Source organism: Cibotium barometz, chromosome 8 (genome assembly GCF_041138505.1).
Source record: "Cibotium barometz isolate CiBa-2024 chromosome 8, ASM4113850v1, whole genome shotgun sequence".
NCBI lineage: Eukaryota > Viridiplantae > Streptophyta > Polypodiopsida > Cyatheales > Cibotiaceae > Cibotium > Cibotium barometz.
Genome location: NC_141053.1, coordinates 54815205 through 54836333, shown reverse-complemented (window position 1 = coordinate 54836333; position 21129 = coordinate 54815205). Strand labels below are relative to the sequence as shown.

General features: G+C 40.3%; 1 protein-coding gene across 1 annotated transcript; it reads right to left on the bottom strand.

Annotated features, from left to right (window-relative positions):
- Nucleotides 1–10799: 10799 nt before the first annotated feature.
- On the bottom strand, nucleotides 10800–14185 carry LOC147636427 (pentatricopeptide repeat-containing protein At3g02330, mitochondrial-like). Its single transcript, XM_086801867.1, has one exon. The coding sequence runs from the start codon at nucleotides 13877–13879 to the stop codon at nucleotides 11681–11683; it is 2199 nt and encodes a 732-aa protein (XP_086657993.1). The 5' UTR covers nucleotides 13880–14185; the 3' UTR covers nucleotides 10800–11680.
- Nucleotides 14186–21129: the final 6944 nt, after the last annotated feature.

The window sequence follows — 21129 nt, the reverse complement described above, 5'->3', positions numbered from 1 at the left end:
CGTGGTGTGCAAAGATATTGATGGATTTTACAGTGACCTTTACTGTTTTATTATAATACATTTAGAGTATTTTTATAGTAATGTATTGGACATATTTTTCAATTTTAAGTTAAGTCTTTCTCGTAATTTTTTTATTGAAAAGAAATGTTGACCATGGAGTACGTGTGTGAGCTCTACTTTTCGCTTAAGGATGCATGGATAATGAAAAAGAGAATTTGAGTTACAGGTGTGTGAGTTCACACCGACTCCATAGGCCTAGTGAAGGGCGATAGGCTAACCCATGGGATTGGAAGGGGTTAGCCTATGTTTATGGAACTGGTCAAAGTTGATAAAGGATTTAAACACTACAAAGTGGCTGGCCAGATGGACCCAAATTACATGTGCTTTTTAAATCTAGAGACCAAACTTGATTGTAAACTTAGAAATTTGGAAAAAATCTAGAAACTAGCTTTAGATCATGGAGTCTTTAGTGAAATTAAGGTGGAGTTGTTCCCTTCATAATCAAGTATTCACAATCAAAGAATAAAGCATCATGTTGAGCCCAGGGGAGCCATCTTGATGTCTCTTATTAGTGAGAACTATGAAGTGGACATTTTACCTAGAGGAATTGTACTCAATTCCTATCATAGGACCTATTCCAATTAGCTATATTGGGAAAGCCATTGGATTTCCAAGAGATAGGATATTGTTGTGTATGGAGGCCCCAAGTGAGTTCGCTCTACACCCCTTACACTAGTCTTCCACTATGGTTTCTCTTTTAGTAGGGGGTAGTGATCTCAAATTTGGTATCAAAGCATGGTTATGAAAATCAAACTTACAATACTTCACTAGGTTTCTTTTCAGATGGCGCAATAGGATGACTCGATCATGTCTTTTTGGGATACCTTAAATATCCTAGAAGGACAACATGATAGCTTTCTCATTCAAGCGAGCATTTAATATCAGGTCGCAGTTGTCTTGTCGATGAGAGAGACTTGTTCTAGCTTTCCATTTCAAGAAGCTATATTTTGTTACCTAGGTTGAGCAGCGGCATTGTTGGTTTACTCACAACACTATCATCCCTTATTGTTGCAGTGAAGACATGATGATCCAAGAGAACATCTCTCTAGCTATGACAGGTTTTTCAAGATAAGGACCTTAGGCTATGTGGCCTATGCGTAGGAACTTCAAAACTTTAGGCAAGTTTACCATGTTCCAAGCTACTTCATCCCCTAACCCATGATTTTTTCCCCTCCTCAAGTCATGGACTCCATTTTACCACAACATGACAAGGAGAGAGTATCTAGAGCTATCTAGATGAGGATTGAGGAGAGAGCTTGTGAGAGGGAGAGGAGTAGGATTTGTGAGATTTATGAATCTCTTTGTACATAAATAAACTTGATATAGTGAAATATATGATGTTGTATCTTTTTTTTCTACTGTCTTAAGCATGTAAAGTTGAAAAAGTGCAGTAATGGCTCAAAGTTTGACATCTACGCAAGAGCGAGAGATTCTTAAAGTCATATTTTAGCATTTATCCAATAATAGACATCTATAAGCTACATTAGTATCAGAGTTATAGTAGAGAGTATTATTTTGGTTGGTCGTATATCAACCTCTTTTCATGTGGAGGCATATTTGGGATCAAAGTGAAGCGAAGTTCAATAGAAATTAACATTGATTATTTACCCTATTATGGTGCAAACCTATGTCTATCCATGATCATGGATAAGATCAATCTAGCAAAGGAATATAACATTCATGGTAGAAACCAGTATACCTTAGACAAATATTTGTCTAGGTTGAATCGTCTAAGTATGTACCTACCTTATGATAAGTTTGTAATTGTGGGACCAAATGGATATTTTCGTTTCTTTAGGGGTTGAGAAACTTCCCAATGATGCAATAAAACTTTTTGATGAAATAAAGATTTTATTTTCTTTATTAAGTTGACAAATTAATGTGGTGCTCATTTGTTGAAGAATTAGGCAATGATTTTCGCGAAGCCTTACATAAATCATAACATTCCCCATTTCATGTGGTAAAGGGAAAAGTCTTGCTGAAGCTCTACGAAATTGGATTGACGTTATGGATGAATATTTCTACATAGCTCCAGCCCCAAAGTCCAAGTGAGGTCTTCGCCATTCCATGAACAATAGCCTGTTCTTCGATATTACTTGAATTTACTCAGAGACCTTATAACTTTTTCTAGAATTACTAAAGGTTGCGATTATGGTCAAGATATGATTAAACCTTATAGTGGCTTTACATGCCTTATTTCTAAAGTCAAAACCATTGTTAGGTATCTATAGGGGATTCTAAACTTCTTGCATATTCTATGACTTAGGGCTTTAGGCCTTTAAGACTTTAATACCTATCTAGATCAACTAGATGCTTATGTCTAGCTACCTCTCTTTCTCTCATATATAATTTATCTAGATTGAGCCTTTATCCTCAAGGTCTTCTTTGGTCAAATATCCAAACTAAGGAGGAAAATTCTAGTTATCAATTTGGTGCAAGGGTTCTTGTTCTTTCTTTAAATGAGATCCAATTCGTCATTTTCTTCCTTTGATTTGACTCAAGGTATTTGTCAAAATTTGTTTTCTAAAGGAGAAATTAACATCAAGGATTAACCTTTTGAACATAATATCCTTTCTAGAGAGACTTTCTAGAGAAATATTCTCTCTCTAAAACTATTTAATCATTTGTTCCAATAATTCCAAGGGTTCTAATTCTAAGTACTTCCTAGATAAGGGTCATCCATCTCTATGCTATCAATTTAGTCTTAAGTTTGTTAATTTGGACATTGCCATATACGCATCTAGTACCTTCTCTCTCTAGAATATGCTTTTCTCTCACTAGAATCAGCCCATACTTATTGGCTTACTAAAATTTTAGAGGGTAATTCCCTAAATTCCCTAGACTAATTTCAAGATCAATTCACCATCTTGGTTTACTAAAAGATCTACCCTTATTTCGGCTTAATGACATCGATTTGGTGCACACTTGTGTACATAGATACACATGACATCTTCTTTCTTGAGATATTAGTCTGGGTTTAACTTGCGTCATCTTTCACATAACTCCTACTCCTATTAATTCTATTTTTTATTTAAGCATTAATTACTAATCTCCCATATTCTCTCTCTACGTTTGTTAAGTTAGCTATCTTATGCGAATAAATGAGATAATTCACCAATATTTTCTCAAATTCAAGGTTTAGGTTACTTATCTAGCGATGGGCACTCTGAGGTTAATAACCTTTAGGCTTGAGGATTAAGGGGGCACATTGTACATAATATGCACCCTCTATCAATAAACTAATTGTGGATTAAGGTTTCAGCTTAGGATAAATTCTGAAATACTACACCAAGGTCATTTTCACTAGCATAAAGAATAAAGTTTTATACTAACTAACCTCCCATTACAATATACATCCTAGGGTTCACATGAACAAAGGTCTCATTTATTTAATTCTCTATAATCTCTTTTTTACCAGAGAACTTGTTGAAATTCAAGGAAAAACGATTATTCTCTAGGAAATTTATTCAATCCAAATAATAGGATCGCTAATGACAATTTATGAGAAAAACTATGAATTTTTTACCAAGCATAAATATATAAAATATGAGTTCAAGTCTTACCCTATATATGCAATTTGATGAATTTTTTTATGGTTTGGAGCTCCACAAGTAGGGGAGTTTTTCTCTTTGGATTGATGCCCTTCTTTGACTCTTTTTGTCCATTGGGTTAAGTTTGGGTTGATGAAGGACCCCTGTGGGCTTGCTATAGACCACTGGTCACACTGTTGCACCTAGTAAATTATGATTATACTCTTGTCCTAATCAAGCACCCTAGCAATGATGAGATCTAGCATCTAGATGCACTTTTTAGCACCCTAATCCTATTGAAAGTGACAACTAATTGTTTCCCCCAGGGTAAGCTATGAACTAAGCATATGTATAGCCTAGATTAGAGCTATCTAATGATGATTATCCACTCCTAATCAAAAACCCATGAATTTTTATTAGGGGTGTGTGGGGGGGGAGGGGTAGGGGGGAGGTGACATATGGTTTTTATGGGCCAACTAGCCCCCTATGCATGGCCAACTAGCCCTCTGGTCTGGTTAGCCTCCATCCCATTGTGGGCTCAACTAGATAATGGTGGGCTGGATTCTCATGGTTAAGTTTGGGTGGTCTCCTCAACTAGTTAAAATGGTGGCTACATTAGTTAATTGTGTGCTATGGTGTGCTAGACTAAGGCTTATTAATTTGCATAGGCCTACATGCACTAAAGTTAACTATTAAAGATATGCACAACATGCCATTTTTAAAAAACAACTTACCACCACCACTCTTGATTCTACCCATGGGTTTTCAACTTTCCACCTAGCAAATCCACCCTTGGTTTTTTACCATACCATGGTTCTTAGTCCAAATTTTAACTTTAAGAGGTTTTATTAATCAATGTGCACACTCCTTGCTTAAAGTTAGTCTTTATTAATTAGTGTGCACACTCCTTGCTTTAAAGTTAGTCTTTAATTGTTTTCTTGGGGATAACCATAATATTTTACAATGGATATTTACACACTAGGTGCTTTGTGAACTCATTTTTGGGGTCCATTTCTTTAAATTCCCTCATCTTCATTTATTAACCACTATTGCCAGGGTTGTACACACACATGTGCACATAGGTCCCAAGGCTCTCATTTAATTTAACTCAGCTCAAAAATATTGATACATTCACTATAACTAATTTTTATAGGGTAATTTTAAAACAAATTGTACCTCAACCTCATAGATTGTATTAATAGAATACATGGTAAGGGGATCTTACATATATGCAAACCTTGTTGGATGCTCTACCCACCAGAGATGGATCTATGGGGACATACAATGTAGGATGATGTAATTGTGTTACCATATATATAGCAGCAGGCTGATACTAGCATGCGAGAGCCAAGGGGGGAGATCCAAAAACTCCACCCACACTAGGCAAGATTCACATCAAATAGTTGGTCCCAAGGTATGACATGGATCAAATTTTCACCAACAAGGAAGAGAGGGGTTTTTCCTGATGACTTAGTCACATCAGAGGGGTAAATCATAAACAATAATCAACACATTGTAGAATCCCTTGCCCAAATAATAGATTAAGCAAACAACCTTGGTATGCAGCACATCTTTATCTAACCAGCCCTGAAGCTCAGCTTTCAAAGGAACATGCGTGTGCATATAAGGATAATATAGGAAGAAAAAAGCCCAACGTGATGGTCCAAAGAGTCTTGGGATAAAGGTGCATGTACCTGATTACATAAGTGGAGGCGCGACTGGAGAGCTAACATAACTAGATGTGTGATTCACTTGAGTCTTTGTAGGAAGAGATTCAAACAATCTTCCCTTTACTAAATCGATCTAGTGCTTCCATATATTATCATCCCCCATAGCATCTACAAAGGATCTTTACTTCTTTCCCATAGCCTCTCTCTCCACTTCAATTGGCACTTCATAGTGTTGAGAATCATGGATCAAGCTCTCCTAATGACAAGATATCTACCTAATCAGAAACTAATCCTACACTAATGACACCACTAATATAAGGTAAATAAAAATGAAGAAAACTCATCATGAGTGTGTGCTAATTAAGATGCACTCAAGTACAATTAGACACCAAGATAAATTAGCTTGGTGACATAAAGAGACTTGAGATAAGTGCAAGTGAAAATAGGCCCCTTTTATATGGGTGAGTACAACCGTGGCTTTGCTAGCTCATGTGGGATACTCATGTGGCTTCTTGGACAATGTCTTCTTTGGCTTACTCAACTCACTCCCTACTAACTCCTGTGCTCATAGGCACCACATTTCTCAACACCCCCGGCTACTGCAAGGTGGTCATCCTTTGCTCCTGGATTTTGAGTGCTTCTTTATTGTGGACGTGAAGCTCATTGCATGATGGCTTGTGGTTAATTTCTTTTAATGCCTTTAATGCTTTAAGTGTGGATGTCATGCTATGTGCTATGGTCATCTCATGCACTTGTGCTTTAGGCATGCTAGGATAATGTTTTGTGTGCTCATGCCTTCCAAAATGTGTGATGATTTTCCAATAAATATGCTTATTCCTTTGGTTCTTTTTGCCATTTTGAGAAGGGTCTTACCAATCGAGCTTTTAGTTTCAATGGCAATGTCTAATCTTGAACATAAATTGGTAGTGCTTTGTATGATTTTACTTTGCAATGATTGGAAACAAGTTGACGTAATGCAAAGGAGAGATTGGAAAGTTGTTTTTTCTTGTGTATAATAATGCTTGCATGCCCAAGAGAAAACAAGTGTGAACATCCACTGTGTGTAGGGCCAATGGGAACAAGCTCTTATGTATAGAGGTTTTGTGTGTGAACACACCCTTAATGAGATAAGGGTTTGAAACCCTTTACACCATACAAAAACAATAAAATAAAGCTTCTTTTTTTTTGTAATGCGAGATTTCTATTTGTACCAAGCAGTGTCCTTTACGGATGAGAGCTGGAAGTAAGACTCGATCACGAGACCTTACCCCAAACACACACACACACACACGCTTCACCAATTGCTCTACAGCACTGCTGGTGTATAAAATAAAGCTTATCTATACTAGCTGGATCGGCGGTAGGGGGCTTCAATGATGGTGTCTCTGTTGAATGCCTATTTTTACTGGCCTAAGAGCTTTCTCTCACCCATCATCTTGACATGCTTCTTTCCCTTGCTCTACGCTAGTTAACTGCCAGTTAATGTTGCACATGTTGCTTGGACATGATGTTGCGCATGTCGCTTTGATAGGATACTTCACTTATTGGGTCGCCTATATGCATACCATTTGCTATGGTCACAGCATGCTCACCAAAGATGTCGCCATTTGTGAGCTTTTGAGGAGGTCCCCCCGTTGATGGCTGCTACTACAGTCTGTAGTAGAGCCCGCTTATGTTATCGATGCTCAAATGTACTACTGCTCACTGTTGTGTCTATTATGCAAGAAGCACTAAAATGTTTTGTCCTATGGCTATGGAGAAACACCTTGTTTCTTCTCTTGATGATGAGTTAGCTCTAACGCTTCTCTTGTAGATTTTAGCTCCTTGCTTGAATGTGACTGTTGGCTACTTGCTTTGGATATCCCTAATGAGAAACATAACCCTAGTGCAATAGGGCTAGAAGAGAAAAATAAACCTAATCTAAGACTAAAACACTTGCGCTAATGAAATCTAATCATTTCCTAAAAACTGGAGAACCTCACCCTAGCTCTCATACTTAGTTGAGAATCATGGATCAAACTCTCCTAATGACAAGACATCCAGATAAAAATGAAGAAAGTTCATCATGAGTGTGTACTGCACTCAAGTACAATTAAACACCAAGATAATTTAGCTTGGATACATAAAGAGACTTGAGATAAGAGATATGCTCATTACTTGAAAATGGCCCACTTTTATATGGGTGAGTATTGGCTTTGCTAGCCAATATGGGATAATTCAGCTTTGCTCATGTGACTTCTTGTTGGACAATGTCTTCTTTGCTCATGTGACTTCTTGTTGCACAATGTCTTCTTTGGCTTACTCACTCACTTCCTATCAAGTCATGGCACCACATTTCTCAAAACATGATATCATCCTCGACAGCCCCACTCAAGCAAGGAGATATCCCCCTCCATGACTTCTCCAAAGAGCCTTTCTCTCCCAGGCCCTCTCATATAAGCAATTGCTGATTCTTGATAGACTTACACGTGTCTAATAAACTCTCATCTTGAGTATGCCTATTAATTGAAGTGGCGGCTTAACATGGCCACTTTAACTATTGTCAAGCTAAGGTGGTCGCTCCTCGTGGTGGCACAAGTTTTTGAGTGTCTATCATAGCTGGAAATGATAAGCTTTATCGATTTTAAAAAAATAAGCTTTTAAACTTTGCAATTTGTGAAACCCTTATTTTTGCAAAATTTGCAGTTTGTGAAAACTTTATTTTTGCCAATGGCTCGTTAGTGCAAGTGGTAAAGAGTAGATGGGTTCAAATCTCCTATGTGCAAGAGATGGCATTTAGTGTGTAGTGTACTTTCAAATTTTCAGCCAAAAAAAAAAACCAAATTTTTTATTTTACAAGGTTAATTCTTTAATTTTGCAAGGTTAATTCTGCAAAATTTCCGTTAATCTACTATTAACCTCGTTTTTTTGGTGAGCACTGGCTACAAGAGGGTCTCATGTAACCCAGTGTTTCATGCACACACTAAGCACATCGAGATTCATTATCATTATGTCAGGAAGAGGAGGGGAGATCAAGATTTTGCTGCACGAAGTCGTGTATCTAGGTAGCAATTAAACACTCAAAAGATAAAAACCTCACAAGTTACACCAGCACTGAAAACCGAATGCTAGTTACCTCCTTGTCTTCTCTATGCAAATCAAGCAGGTTTACTTCTGCAAGTTTGAAGGCCTAGAAGAATCTAATAGATTTAGCCATGTTAATTAAGGGGCTTATTCATGAATGAACCTAGTTTCTGTAATGTATGCTCAGCATGGCCCATGTATTACCTAATAGCCAATCCATACTGAGGACTTATATATAGTTGTGGTGTAAACTTGCTTGATGCTTTGATACAAATCACATATCTGCACATTTCCAATTTACCTCTTTGATACAAATAATTAGAACTGTACAAATTCAATTTACATTTTGAGTCCTAAACCACCAGACATACCTACACATTCACAAACATAGAAAATTAGTGACAACTCACCAACCCAAACTGTTCCAAACCAGCCTCAATCAAATGCAAAAAAGTTTTCCTCCAAACACAAGACAACCTTGACCTCAAGCAACAATTGCTAGTGTAACATAGCATATCCAATAGTCACCCTTGGCTTGTCAATCCATAAACCACCCTCGACCCCCACACTCATAGCTGATCATTCACTTACTTGTCCACTCAAATAAGCCTACTAGACTAGAAAAACCATAAGTTTATGGGACTAGCAACTATGTCATGCGCATCACATCTCTGAGTACCACATGGACATGGATCTCCCTTGCAGCCACCTCTTAGGCAAGATAAGGAGCAAAATATGGTTCGACTATGTACATGCATGAGGTGGAAAGAGTATGAAGCAAAAAAAAAGATCAATCCTTTGCTACTTAATTCATGGGCATTCAGAGGTAGTGTCTAGAAGTGCATCTTCCAAGTAGCAACCCGAAATATGGATCACCCAATTGCAATTCTTTGAGTGTTTTCTCAAGAGGACATTGAATCAGCAGTACAACCTTTTGGTATGCATGTAACTAGGTTTGCATAGCATGCACAACTCAGATCTATGTCTTAGATCTACGTTTATCGTTGTATAAATCCTTTCACTGCAATATACAATAGTTTAGATCTCTAAGGTCTTCTCTATTGTGTGCTTACCATCTTGATAAGCATTAACCCATGTTTAGCTTTGAGTTAATCGTCGTTTAGGTCTTCTGCCATTAGCACCAACTATGTCGCTCCTAGGCAACGTTTAGGGTTTGCATATGGTGCATGCAGTAAGTTACGGTTTGAGTGACCTACTCCTAGCGCAGTTTGAGGCTTAGTAGCAAGAGATCAAATTTATGTTCTCCATTATGCAAGTGGCATGAAGATATGCAAAAGATATGGGAGTATAATTTGGCAGAATATAAGAGAAATTCAACATCGAGAATTAGCATCGACAACTGTGGATCCCATGGACAAAGGCACAAAAGTGGAGAGTTTACCGGAGGTTGAAACTCAACAAAAGGGAGTTTCCAAGGTTACCCGAAAGCTTCCAAGACAAGAAGTGGCACAGGAGCCATATATCAATGAAAGATCCCCAGGAAGTATCGATGTCGATGGAGGTCAAGTCAGAGGCAACACAGGTTTCATTCTTTGAAGACCAACAAGTACTTGAGATGTTGATGCCAAACTTCCTACAAAGAGGGCGGCAAGATCAACATGGCAGTACTATGTCAATTTCAAAAGATCATCGGGAGAATCTCTTTGAGTCCCCACTGAGGAGGAGGCTACTAGGGAGATCAGCATAGTAGCAGTTCCTAGAAGGTAACCCACCTCCCACAGCCATCAGGGCTCATGTTAGCCTCTTTTTAAGTCTTAAAATGTCAAGACAAGGTGTCCGAGCGTAGCTACTCCATGTGTGTCCACTGTAGCATGTAGGCTATTTGGTAATTTGCCAAAGCCGTTTCTAAGCCATTTGGCGTCCTAGGCCACCATCCCATGTGAATTCATGGATGCCGGGTGCCCAGGCTGCTCAACCATAGCTACTCATAATGGGGGGCTCACAAACATGAGCTAACTGGTGCCTCGACAATACAATATGAGGGTTGAGCATTGACATCCAGCACAACTAACAAACTTGCCTATTGTAAGATCTCTCTCTCTCCCATAATTTTCCTAATTCTAAGCAACCACCTCCATTTAGGCCCACCCATCCTAAAATCAAAAGGTTGCTCTTCACAATGAAATGAACTTAATTATCTGATATGAGGTCACTTCAATCTCCACTGCCTCAATCGTCCAAACAATAGTAAGGACTACCACTTCTTGTGTGCATTGTGATTGTGGGAAGCCCTGAAGGCATCACTAAACCAGCGTCCGATGACTTCAATGTCCCACCCATGAACCACCCTTCTGAAAGAAAGAGCAGAGGAGCCAACTCCAGAGCAACCCCAGGAAGCACGTTACTCCCCACCGCCCAACCAGAAGTCAAACTCACCTAATTAAATCCAACAGGAGAAGAGGGAAGAAGACTTCCCCCAACATCAAACACAAATAAAAAGTTCATGAGTGCAGTGTGACAATAACTGCCCCCCATCGATATGATTGAATGCTTCATCTCAGTAAAAAGAGTACAGTAACGCACACACCTTATCCAACTCCAGGCATATAGCTGTCAATGCTATTCTTATTAGCTTTCTGTAACTTTTCAAAGTAAGACCTGTCCCCGAGATATTTTGTGACTTTATTTACACATGATGAGACATTCTTCGTATTTGATACATGATAGATCTGAAACTCTTCTTTCAGCTTTCTGTAACTTTTCACAGTAAGAGCTGTCCCCGAGATATTTTGTGACTTTATTTACACCTGATGAGACAGTCTTCGTATTTGATACGTGGTAGATATGAAACTCTTCTTATATACCACCAGCTTGCAATATGACATAGATTGAACAGTTCTAAACAGCACACATGATCCCACTCCTACACCTCACCTGTCTCTCCCATCATTTTGACAAGCATAAAAAAAGACAATGGCTACTGGTGTTGCACTCCTGCCACCCAATAGTCCACATGAGCAGATGTTCTTTCCTTCAAAAACATGAAAGTGGTTTGCATCTTGAACAGAAACTCTTTGCTGCTCTGTCTTTGATATTAGTGCCATTAAAAAAAAAGGTAGTCAATGCTTTAAAGTCAGCTCTGCAATACAGGGGATGTCTACCAGAGGGATGCATTTATAGTCTCTGTTCACAACTCCAATGGGTGACGAGATTAATGTTAGCCATCCAGATATGACATCCATTGTGGAAGGAGATTAATAGAGAATTTGAAACAGATATAGCATAGAATCCCAGAGTCTCCCTTATGAGTTCTTCGGTCACTACGTTACCACACAAACATCCCCCTTCATCATTTTGATTTTCCATACTCATTGCCTCTCCCTTGTTTGCGCCCTTCTACATGTCAGCATTTGCATAGATGTTAAACATACTGACATAAGCTGCAATGTCTTTTTCATCCAATTGCACTACATGTTTAAAGGCGTGCCTTCCGAGCTCCACATTTCCCCACTTTTGGCAAGCCCCCAACACACTATGCCACACCACCACACCTGGATGAAACGGCATTTTCTTGATCATTGCTACTGCCTTGTCTACATGGCCTGCTCGGCCAAGTAGATCGACGATGCAATTGTGGTGCTCAAGAGTCGGAATGATGCCACAGTCTTTGCTCATGGCCTGTAAGTACATCTGGCCCTGATCAACTAGACCTGCGTGACTGCATGCATTAAGAACACTAACAAAAGTGACCACATCTGGCTGTATACCTTCCCCTATCATTCTGTCAAAGATACAGAAAACTTTTTCACTTTCTCCAAGCTGGGCATATCCTGTGATAAGTGCATTCCACGAGACTACATTTCGAACTGGAAGCTTGTCAAACACTTCCTGTGCTTTTGCAAGCAAGCCACATTGAGCATACATATCAACTAAGGTGCTTCCAACAACAAGGTCTCTTTCCAACCTGTTTCTAACAATCTCAGCATGTATGTCTTGGCCCTTGTCTGTGGCTCCTATGCTACCACAGGCTTTCAAGCTGCAAACAAATGTAACAGCATCTGGGGAGACACCCTCACGTTGCATCTGTTTAAAACAGTCTAGAGCTTCCTCACAACTTCCATGTTCAGCATACCCGGAAATTAGAGCAGTCCACGAAACCACATCTCGAACTGGAAGCTTGTCAAACACTTCCCGTGCTTTAGCAAGAAAGCCACCCTTAGCGTACATATCGACCAGGGTGTTTCCAAGAAGAATGTCTCTTTCCAATCCTTGTCTGGCAATCTCAGCATGTATTTCTCGGCCCTCATCTGTTGCTCCCATGCTGCCACAAGCTTTCAAGCTGCAAGCAAGCGTGACCGCATCTGGAGAGGTGCCCCCATATTGCATCCGTTTAAAACAACGGAGTGCATCTACACCATGCCCATGTTCGACATGACCTGCAATGAGAGCATTCCATGAGACTACCGTTCGCACATGAAGCTTCTCAAACACTTCTTGTGCTTCAGCAAGCAAGCCACATTTAGCATACAGATCTACCAAGGTGTTGCCAACAACTAGGTCTATTTCCATTCCTTTTCTTGCAATTTGAGCATGCAATTCTCGACCCTTGTCTGTGGCTCCTATGCTGCCACAAGCTTTCAAGCTGCAAGCAAACATGACAGCATCCGGAGAGATGCCCTCCTGTTGCATCTGTTTGAAACAATCAAGAGCCTCCTTACCATTCCCATGGTCAGTATACCCTACGATTATTGCAGTCCACGAGACTACATTATGAACTGGGAGCTTGTCAAACACTTCCTGTGCTTGTGTAAGGGAGCCACATTTAGCATACATATCGACTAAAGTGCTGCCAACAACAAGGTCTGTTTCCAAACCTTTTCTGGTGATCTCAGCATGTATTTTTCCACCCTTGTCTGTGGCTCCTATGCTGCCACAAGCTTTCAAGCTGCAAACATATGTTACATCATCGGGAGAGACACCCTCATGCTGCATCTGTTCAAAACAGTCGAGTGCCTTCTCACCATACCCATGTTCTGCATATCCAGCAATTAGTGCGGTCCATGAAACTACATTTCGAATCGGGAGTGTGTCAAACACTTCCTGCGCTTTTGCAAGGGAGCCACATTTGGCATACATATCGATCAGCGTGCTGCCAAGGAAAAGATCTGTTTCCAACAACCCCTTTCTGGCAATCTGAGCGTGTATTTCACCGCCTCTTAAGAGATCTTTCAGCTTAGTACATGCCTTCAGCAAGCCCACAAAAGTAAACTGACTTGGATGTAGCGAGTAGTCCTCTTGCATCTTCTGGTAGAGGAAGAGGGCATGATGGGACTTCCCAGATTTGATATAACCTGTGATGATAGAATTCCATGAATTCTCATTCGGATACTTCATCCTGTCGAAGACCTGCTGGGCATAACACATGATTCCAAAGGCCACAAACGTCGAGACGAGGTAGTTCCCCAGTGATGCGTGAGCTTCTAACCCACTTTTGCGCGTGTAGGCGTGTAAACGCAGAGCGTACGCTAGGTTTTTCTGCTTACTGCACACGTGCAAGATGCAAGCGAAGTCGTGAACCGAAGGCAGCGGCAGCATCGCCTCTTCAAGGAGGGGAGAGCCTCCCCTAAGCTAAGCATTGACAGGGGTGTCGATGGGGGTGGGGAGGAAGGTCACACATCACTGGGGAACTACCTCGTCTCTTCTGCTTTTTGCGTGCCCAACGAGGTGTCGTGTGAACTTGGGTCACCACCTGCTTCAGCTGCCGTCCGGCAAGAATCCCACTTTGGATCCCCATCGGAGATCTGGTGTGGCCACCTTCTCTCCCCACCCCCTTCACGACGACAGCAGGTATCGCCTATACAGCGCCTATACAGGGATCTTATAATTCCCCATAGCCTTCAAAAGAAACAGCTCTATTTTGAAAGCTCCTTATATACCCTTTGAGACCAAGATCCATCATCACCTGACTCGTCCACCATTTCTCCCAAACAAAAGAATTAAAGTCCGTCCACATTTTTTTTAAAACAAAGCCTCTTTCAATCGATTTCTCAATTTCAACAAAAAATAATAATAATAATAAATAACACTAGAAGGTGATTTTTTCAAGCACTGCGATCATCTATAGCCATAGATATAGGAGCCAATTCTAGCATGGTAAGTGTTTGAAATGAGTTACATCACCTGCATGTTCGGGAGCTAAACTCTTACACTTGGTAGTAACTCTCAGCTTTGGGAAACCTCTGTTGCTAGTTTTCATGATCATCTCTTAAGGCTTGGAAAAAACATTGAGTCTTTTTCAAGCTATGCCCTCAATGTTTTACAACAACCCACGTTTAGTTACTGAAATCGTATTGCTTGTTATATTCTCAAATAAAATTGAGTGGAGACCTAGTGGCAAAAAGAAAAACACTTATTTCTAGCAAGGATATAGCCTATCCCAGCACTAAGAAGATGAATGGAAATGCATGTTGGGGCCTCAATAGTGCCACACACGATAAGGAACCTGAGAATTGGAAGAAGATCATCGTTATATGCTAGTTGTAGGCTAGTTGTTGTGCTGATAATAGTTATCAGTATTATGGGTGACGAATGTGCTCTGTTTTACAAGGCTCTATTGCGGGTGATGAATGTGCTCTACCCCTATATGAGGAGAAGCCGTTGTGTTAACAGCTAGGCACCCGCTGACAATTCCCAATTTAGACACTGAATAGTGACTAAATATGGCCAAATGGTTCGGAGATGACTTATGCAGACTTCGCACTCTACCAAGTAGGATGCATGCTTGTGTAGGTTTTTGTTAGCAAACTTAGGATACATTGTTCTCGTGTTGTGAGGTGGCCCGTTTCAGGGTCTAGATGGTTTAAGATGGCTGAGATGGCTGTGGAATCTATACAACATCCCTATGAAACTCTAGGAGATTATGGTCCCAGTTGGATGAAATGGTCGATTAGTCATTTTGGACAAAGTCGTGGGTTGGCCGACATGGTCATCCATGCTGACCCTGGGTGCTATATATAGACTAGTTTTGTAACCTTTGTTCTCATCGAATTCATTGTGTTCAAGCACTTTTATAAGCAAGATATCCTCCGTCCATAGTCTTTCTAGATCGTCATCAAAGCTCCTTACTCAGAGCACATGGGTGGGCAAACAACCATCAGTTAAGTTTCCAAGTAGTAATAATGTTTACCCTACACTTATTTCTACAATTCAGTGATCTGTATAGTAAATATCATGCTTCTACTATTGTGTTATCTAGAGCTTAGGCTCTAGCAAAGCTTGTTTTGGCAGTTCACTATTGTCTGAAGGAAGATTTGGAGAGATACCCTAACCTACAAATAATGTAGACATGCTCGTGCTTGTCATCTACCATTTGGTGATGGAAAATTAGATGGGCCACATTACACTCTCTGGAAGTTCAAGAGTAGGTCTATTCTTGATTCATATGAGTTGTAGGAAACCACAACAAGGGTTGATGCAAAGCCCGAGCCCTGGATGATCTAACAAATTCACTACTACAGACCATACCACTAGAGGTGAAGGAATGCTGATATGCTATGTGTCATCATCACACCAGCATCATTGAGTTGGTGATGACCTTGATTCAGCATTCTACCACATTCTTCTGAAGTATGGAAAGTTCTTAAAAACCAATATGAGACAAGGATTTGCAAAGCAAAAAGGTATTTCTAAAGGAGAAGCAGCATAGCAGTTCGTATCACAAATAAAGAATCTATAAGATCAGATATGGCTCGATGAGATCACTAGTCTTGGTGAGATCACCAAGACTAGTCTATAAGATCAGATATGGCTCGGTGAGATCACTAGTCTTGGTGAGATCACCAAGACTAGTGAGAAGAACTGGCACACGTAGGTTCATCAGAGTAATGAACAAGTATGACAGTTTGGTGACCTCACTAAACATATAGGTACGTGGCCTACCTTTTACTTTTGAGAAGCTTGGCACAATGTTGGTGGTGGTGGAGGAGGAGGAGGAGGAGGAGGAGGAAAAGCTTGGCATAATGTTGGTGGAGGAGGAAAAGCTTGGCATAATGTTGGTGGAGGAGGAGAGGCATTTCAAAGTGAGAGATAGCAGTGATGTTGCATTCATAAATGCAAAGAAATGCAAGGGGAAGGAGGGCCTCAATAACCCCCATGATTTTGAGATGAAGAAGAAATAATATTCAAAGTGTTTTTGCACAAACCTGGCCATATGGTCAAATAATGTAGAGGAAGCAAATGAAAAGAATGGCACTTTGAGGTGTTTGCGGGGGAGAGAGAGAGCTTGAGTTCCTTGCAAGAAAACACACACACACACACACACAAGAGAGTGCAAGACACAAGAGAGAAATGGATGGCTGAATTTTCTTCTTTCTTCTTCTCTTCTCTACAACCATATAACTAAAAGATAAGAGTACATACATAAAAAGAAAGTACTCTCCTACAATAACATATAAAATGGTCGGTCCATAGTGTGAACCCGACTATATGAGATGGCGCTATAACTATGCAATAACTCTAGTACTCCAAAGTGGCTATCACACATCCTATTATCCCACTCACAACATATCAACCATAATCTCACCAATCATGCCAGTGGCATAATTGCGAAAGCTATCACCCAGGCGGGTCATCAATGTCTACTGTAGCACTAGTTGAGCTCGATATCTTAACTCTCCCCCCTCGAGCTCAACTCCACACATTTTACTCCAAGTGAGCTCCTAAACCGGTGGAGCTTCTTTGTGCCCAATGCCTTTGTGTGACGATGTCAGCCACCTGGTCCTCTATGCTGACATATACCAGATCTACATCACCTACTAGAACCTTCTCCCTCACAAAGTGATAGCGCAATGCCTTGTATTGTGGCCCGAGACCACGTAGACAAACTTCCACTTTATCATCATCATCTACTGAAACACCAATAGATGCAAGGGATTCCACAATACCCTTAGTGGGAACCCCAACTTAGACGCAGATGGGGTCATTATTGTGACCATTGGATGATGGTTAGGAGATAGTCAGGGGGTTCGGGGGCAGGAGCCCTCAAGGTGATGGTATGAAGAATATTCCTTAAAATATCTCCTCGGATACCAGGTCTATCATTAGTGAGCGGTTGGTCAGTGGGCTGCATTCTTGATAAGTGGGCAGTGAGACCGCGTCTATGGAGTGTAACTGCCCTCAATGTATACACGTCTACCACATCACCTATAGTACTATATATGGACATGGTTGCCATGAGCTAAGGAATCCAATGCTTGTGAGTATCCACCCCCTTTTACACTTCGTAAATCCTCCATCCAGAGTATGTCTAGATCTCCATCTACTTGAGAGCGCACGGGTGGACAACACCATCACTTGTATCTCTTTGGTATAATCAGAATTTTTTGAACTCCATTGTATATCTATTGCATTATCTATTGTGCTTTGTCTTGCTATCTCTTTCCACTGTGCCATATTCTTATAAAATCTTCATTGGATATCTAAAATCCAATGGTAACAAGATACTCCCTAATCTTGTTTGACCATGCTGCTCTAGGTGCATGCTTCAAGCCATACAAGGATTTACATAATCTGCACACAAAATCTGGGTGTACATCACTCTCATAACCTGGTGGCTACGTCACGTATACTTCTTCTTGCAAATCACCATGCAAGAATACATTCTTTACATCCATCTAATGTAAAGACCAACCCTTTGCTATAGCCATAGCAATGATAGCTCTCACGGTTGCCATTCTTGCAATTGGGTTGAATGTCTCTTCAACCAATCTTGCCTTATACGTGCTCATTAAACCATCAGCCGCGTTATGCTTGACTTTATACACCCACTTATATCCAATTGTCTTCTTTTCCTTAGGCAAAGGCACTAATTCCCATGTTGCATTTACATCCAATGTTGCCATCTCCTCATTCATGGCATCTTCGTATTTCTTATTTCCAAGTGACTGCTCAAAACAAGTGGAATCCAATTCTTGTATTACTTTAACCATGTAAGCATAATGATGGGCTATATATCCATTATATCTCAACCTGTCAATAGGGTACCTAATCCTCATAGACCTATATACACCCGAATCACTGCTAGGTATCCTCAAAACAACCCTCGTTCTCCTTACACCACAAGTAACCATAAATAGAATGTCAGGCTCCTCATTGAGGCTCTACTTAGGCTCTGCTTAGAGCCGCTAGAGTCACCATCCATATATGATCAAGCTCAAAAATGTTGATCTACCTTTTCCTTCGGTTTACGTGATACATGTGTACCTACATCTGTCCTCAACCTGCCTGACCATGGGCTAACATTGGATCCATTGCTAGAGGACTTTCTCGATCCAGTAAGCACCTGTAATTGCTGCTCTCTAGATGTGGTACACCATCAACACTTCTTACCTTTGCATCTTCTGTTGCCTCACTGCTGGTGCATACTAGCTACTCATCTCGTCAAAGACAACATCTTTGCTTACTCGTATCTTGCAAGTGGTAGGGTTATAACATCTATAACCTTTCTACTCCATAACATAACCAATAAAGATGCATTTCTCCCCCTTTGGATCGAACTTTGTTCTTACTTCATTAGGAACATGCACATATGCAATACACCCAAACACTTTCAAGTGAGACACATCTAATATTATGCCTATAAACTTTGGTTCAAGGGTTATACCATGAACAACTACAGTAGTGGTTGTCATGTTCATAATGTACACACAGCACTTGCTACTTCTTCTGTCCAAAAATAATATAGTATATTCTTTTCAGCCATCAAGGCACTTGCCACTTCTATGATGTGCTTGTTTTTTTCTTACCGTGTGCCACTTCTGCAATGTGCTTGTTTTTCTTTGCAACACCATTCTATTGCGGAGTGTACCTACATGTAAACTGTCTCTTGATTCCCTACTTTCTCAAGAAATCATAGAACTCATTGGAGAAATATTCTCCTCCACCATCTAATCTCAGGCACTTTATTTGCTTGCCTTTTTCCTTCTCGACCAAGGCTTTAGATCTCTGAAAATGAGCAAACACCTCACTTTTCTCCTCCATGAAGTAAACCCACACTTTCCTAGTGTGGTCATCAATGAATGTAACATAATATCTTCAACCTGCAATTGTTGTAGTCTTGGTCGGTCTTCATACTCTTTCAGTAACGTCTCCATGCCCTTATGCGTAACTTTTCTCTCTTTTTCATTGTCTTCATCCTTACATCCCCATACATCTAAAAGTATAACATCTAATGGCCTTGCACTGACATGCTTTTCATGTGGGAAAGCATGTTTGGCCTGCTTTTACCCCAAGATGGCATGCTTCACATACTTTATGCATATCATCAACCTTAAACTTTGGCAAACCTACAACAACAATATTTCGGGCCTACATAGACTTCACTATATGTCCACATAACCAATGCGCTTGTGCCATATGTCAATATCTGCAATCACACATGTTCCATGCGTAAACATGACTGCCTTTATCTCAAGCATGCTCACATCCAACCTGCCATTTATGTTACCCTTTGCAACCAAGCGACACTGATTTTTGAAGTCTTCCACAAAACATCCTTGAGGATTAAACCTGACTTTTAGACCCTGCTCAACCATCTGTCCAACAAAAACTAGGTTCTTTGTAATATTTGGAACATGAAGCACAAATGCAAGTACTTCATTTTGCCATCTTTCATAGATAATGGCACTTTACAAACATGCGTAATGGGATGTGCAGTATCATCACATGTTTCTACATAACCTGGTTTTTTTCATTTTTTGCATGTCTCTAAACCACTCACCATGATTGGTCATGTGTTTAGAGGTGCCAAAATCCATATACCATGTATCTTGAGATCCTAACACATCTCCTGTTATGGAACTGAGCATGTGCTACATCACAAACAATTTCTCACTTCTGTCATCACGTGCCTGTTTACTAGATGATGCATAATTGCCTTGCTACAGCTTTCCACTTTTAATGTTATTCTGTTTTCTATAGCATCCCTTTGCCATGTGTCATGGTTTGCCACAATAATAGCACTCTATGCTATTTGCACTCTGATTTCTTTGCCAACCACCTTGGCCTCTTTGGCTCCCCCTACCTCTAGACTGGCCTCTTCCACCTGTGTATGATTGGGGCTCTATGAATCATTGGACTATTGTTGTCCAAAATTCTGATTTCCTTATCGGCCACCACCTTGGCCTTGACCACGACCTCCACATCTGGATCTACCTAAAGTAGAAGGCATGTTCTAATGTGTTCTTGCTTTGTGAAGAAGATTCCTCACCTAGTGACTTTTCTTCTATTATATCAGCATAGACGCCAAGTTTTAAAGTTGGAAATATTCTCTCTAATCGCAATCGAGGTCTTGAATGGATGTTATCTTTGCCAAGCCCATTCAAACAAACACTCACCAAATCATCATCTTCCATCGATACATTGATAGACCCAAGGGATTCAACAATGCCCTTCATCTTTAAAGCATACTCATTGGTAGACATGCTTTTCTTTTCTATAGTATGCAGCTCTTGCTTTAGCTGCAGTTTCCTTGCCTTTGTGTTGGTCTGAAATATCTGCAACCAAATTCTTCCAGACAACTACTGGAGTGATGGCATCCTATATGTGTCCTATCATTGTGTCTTTAAGACTGATTGAAAGCCAATACATGAATTTCTTTGCACCTTGATTATTCCAATCCGTGAATGCCTTTATGTCTGCTGGAGTGGCATTCTTTTCAGACAACTTAGGAGGCTCCTCATTGTCTCCTTCCACATAGTCCCAAAATCCTTTACCCACCCCACGGAAGGAAATTGGTCATTTTGAACTTCCAAGCACCGCTTCCTTTCCTACTTGCCTCCTTAACTCTC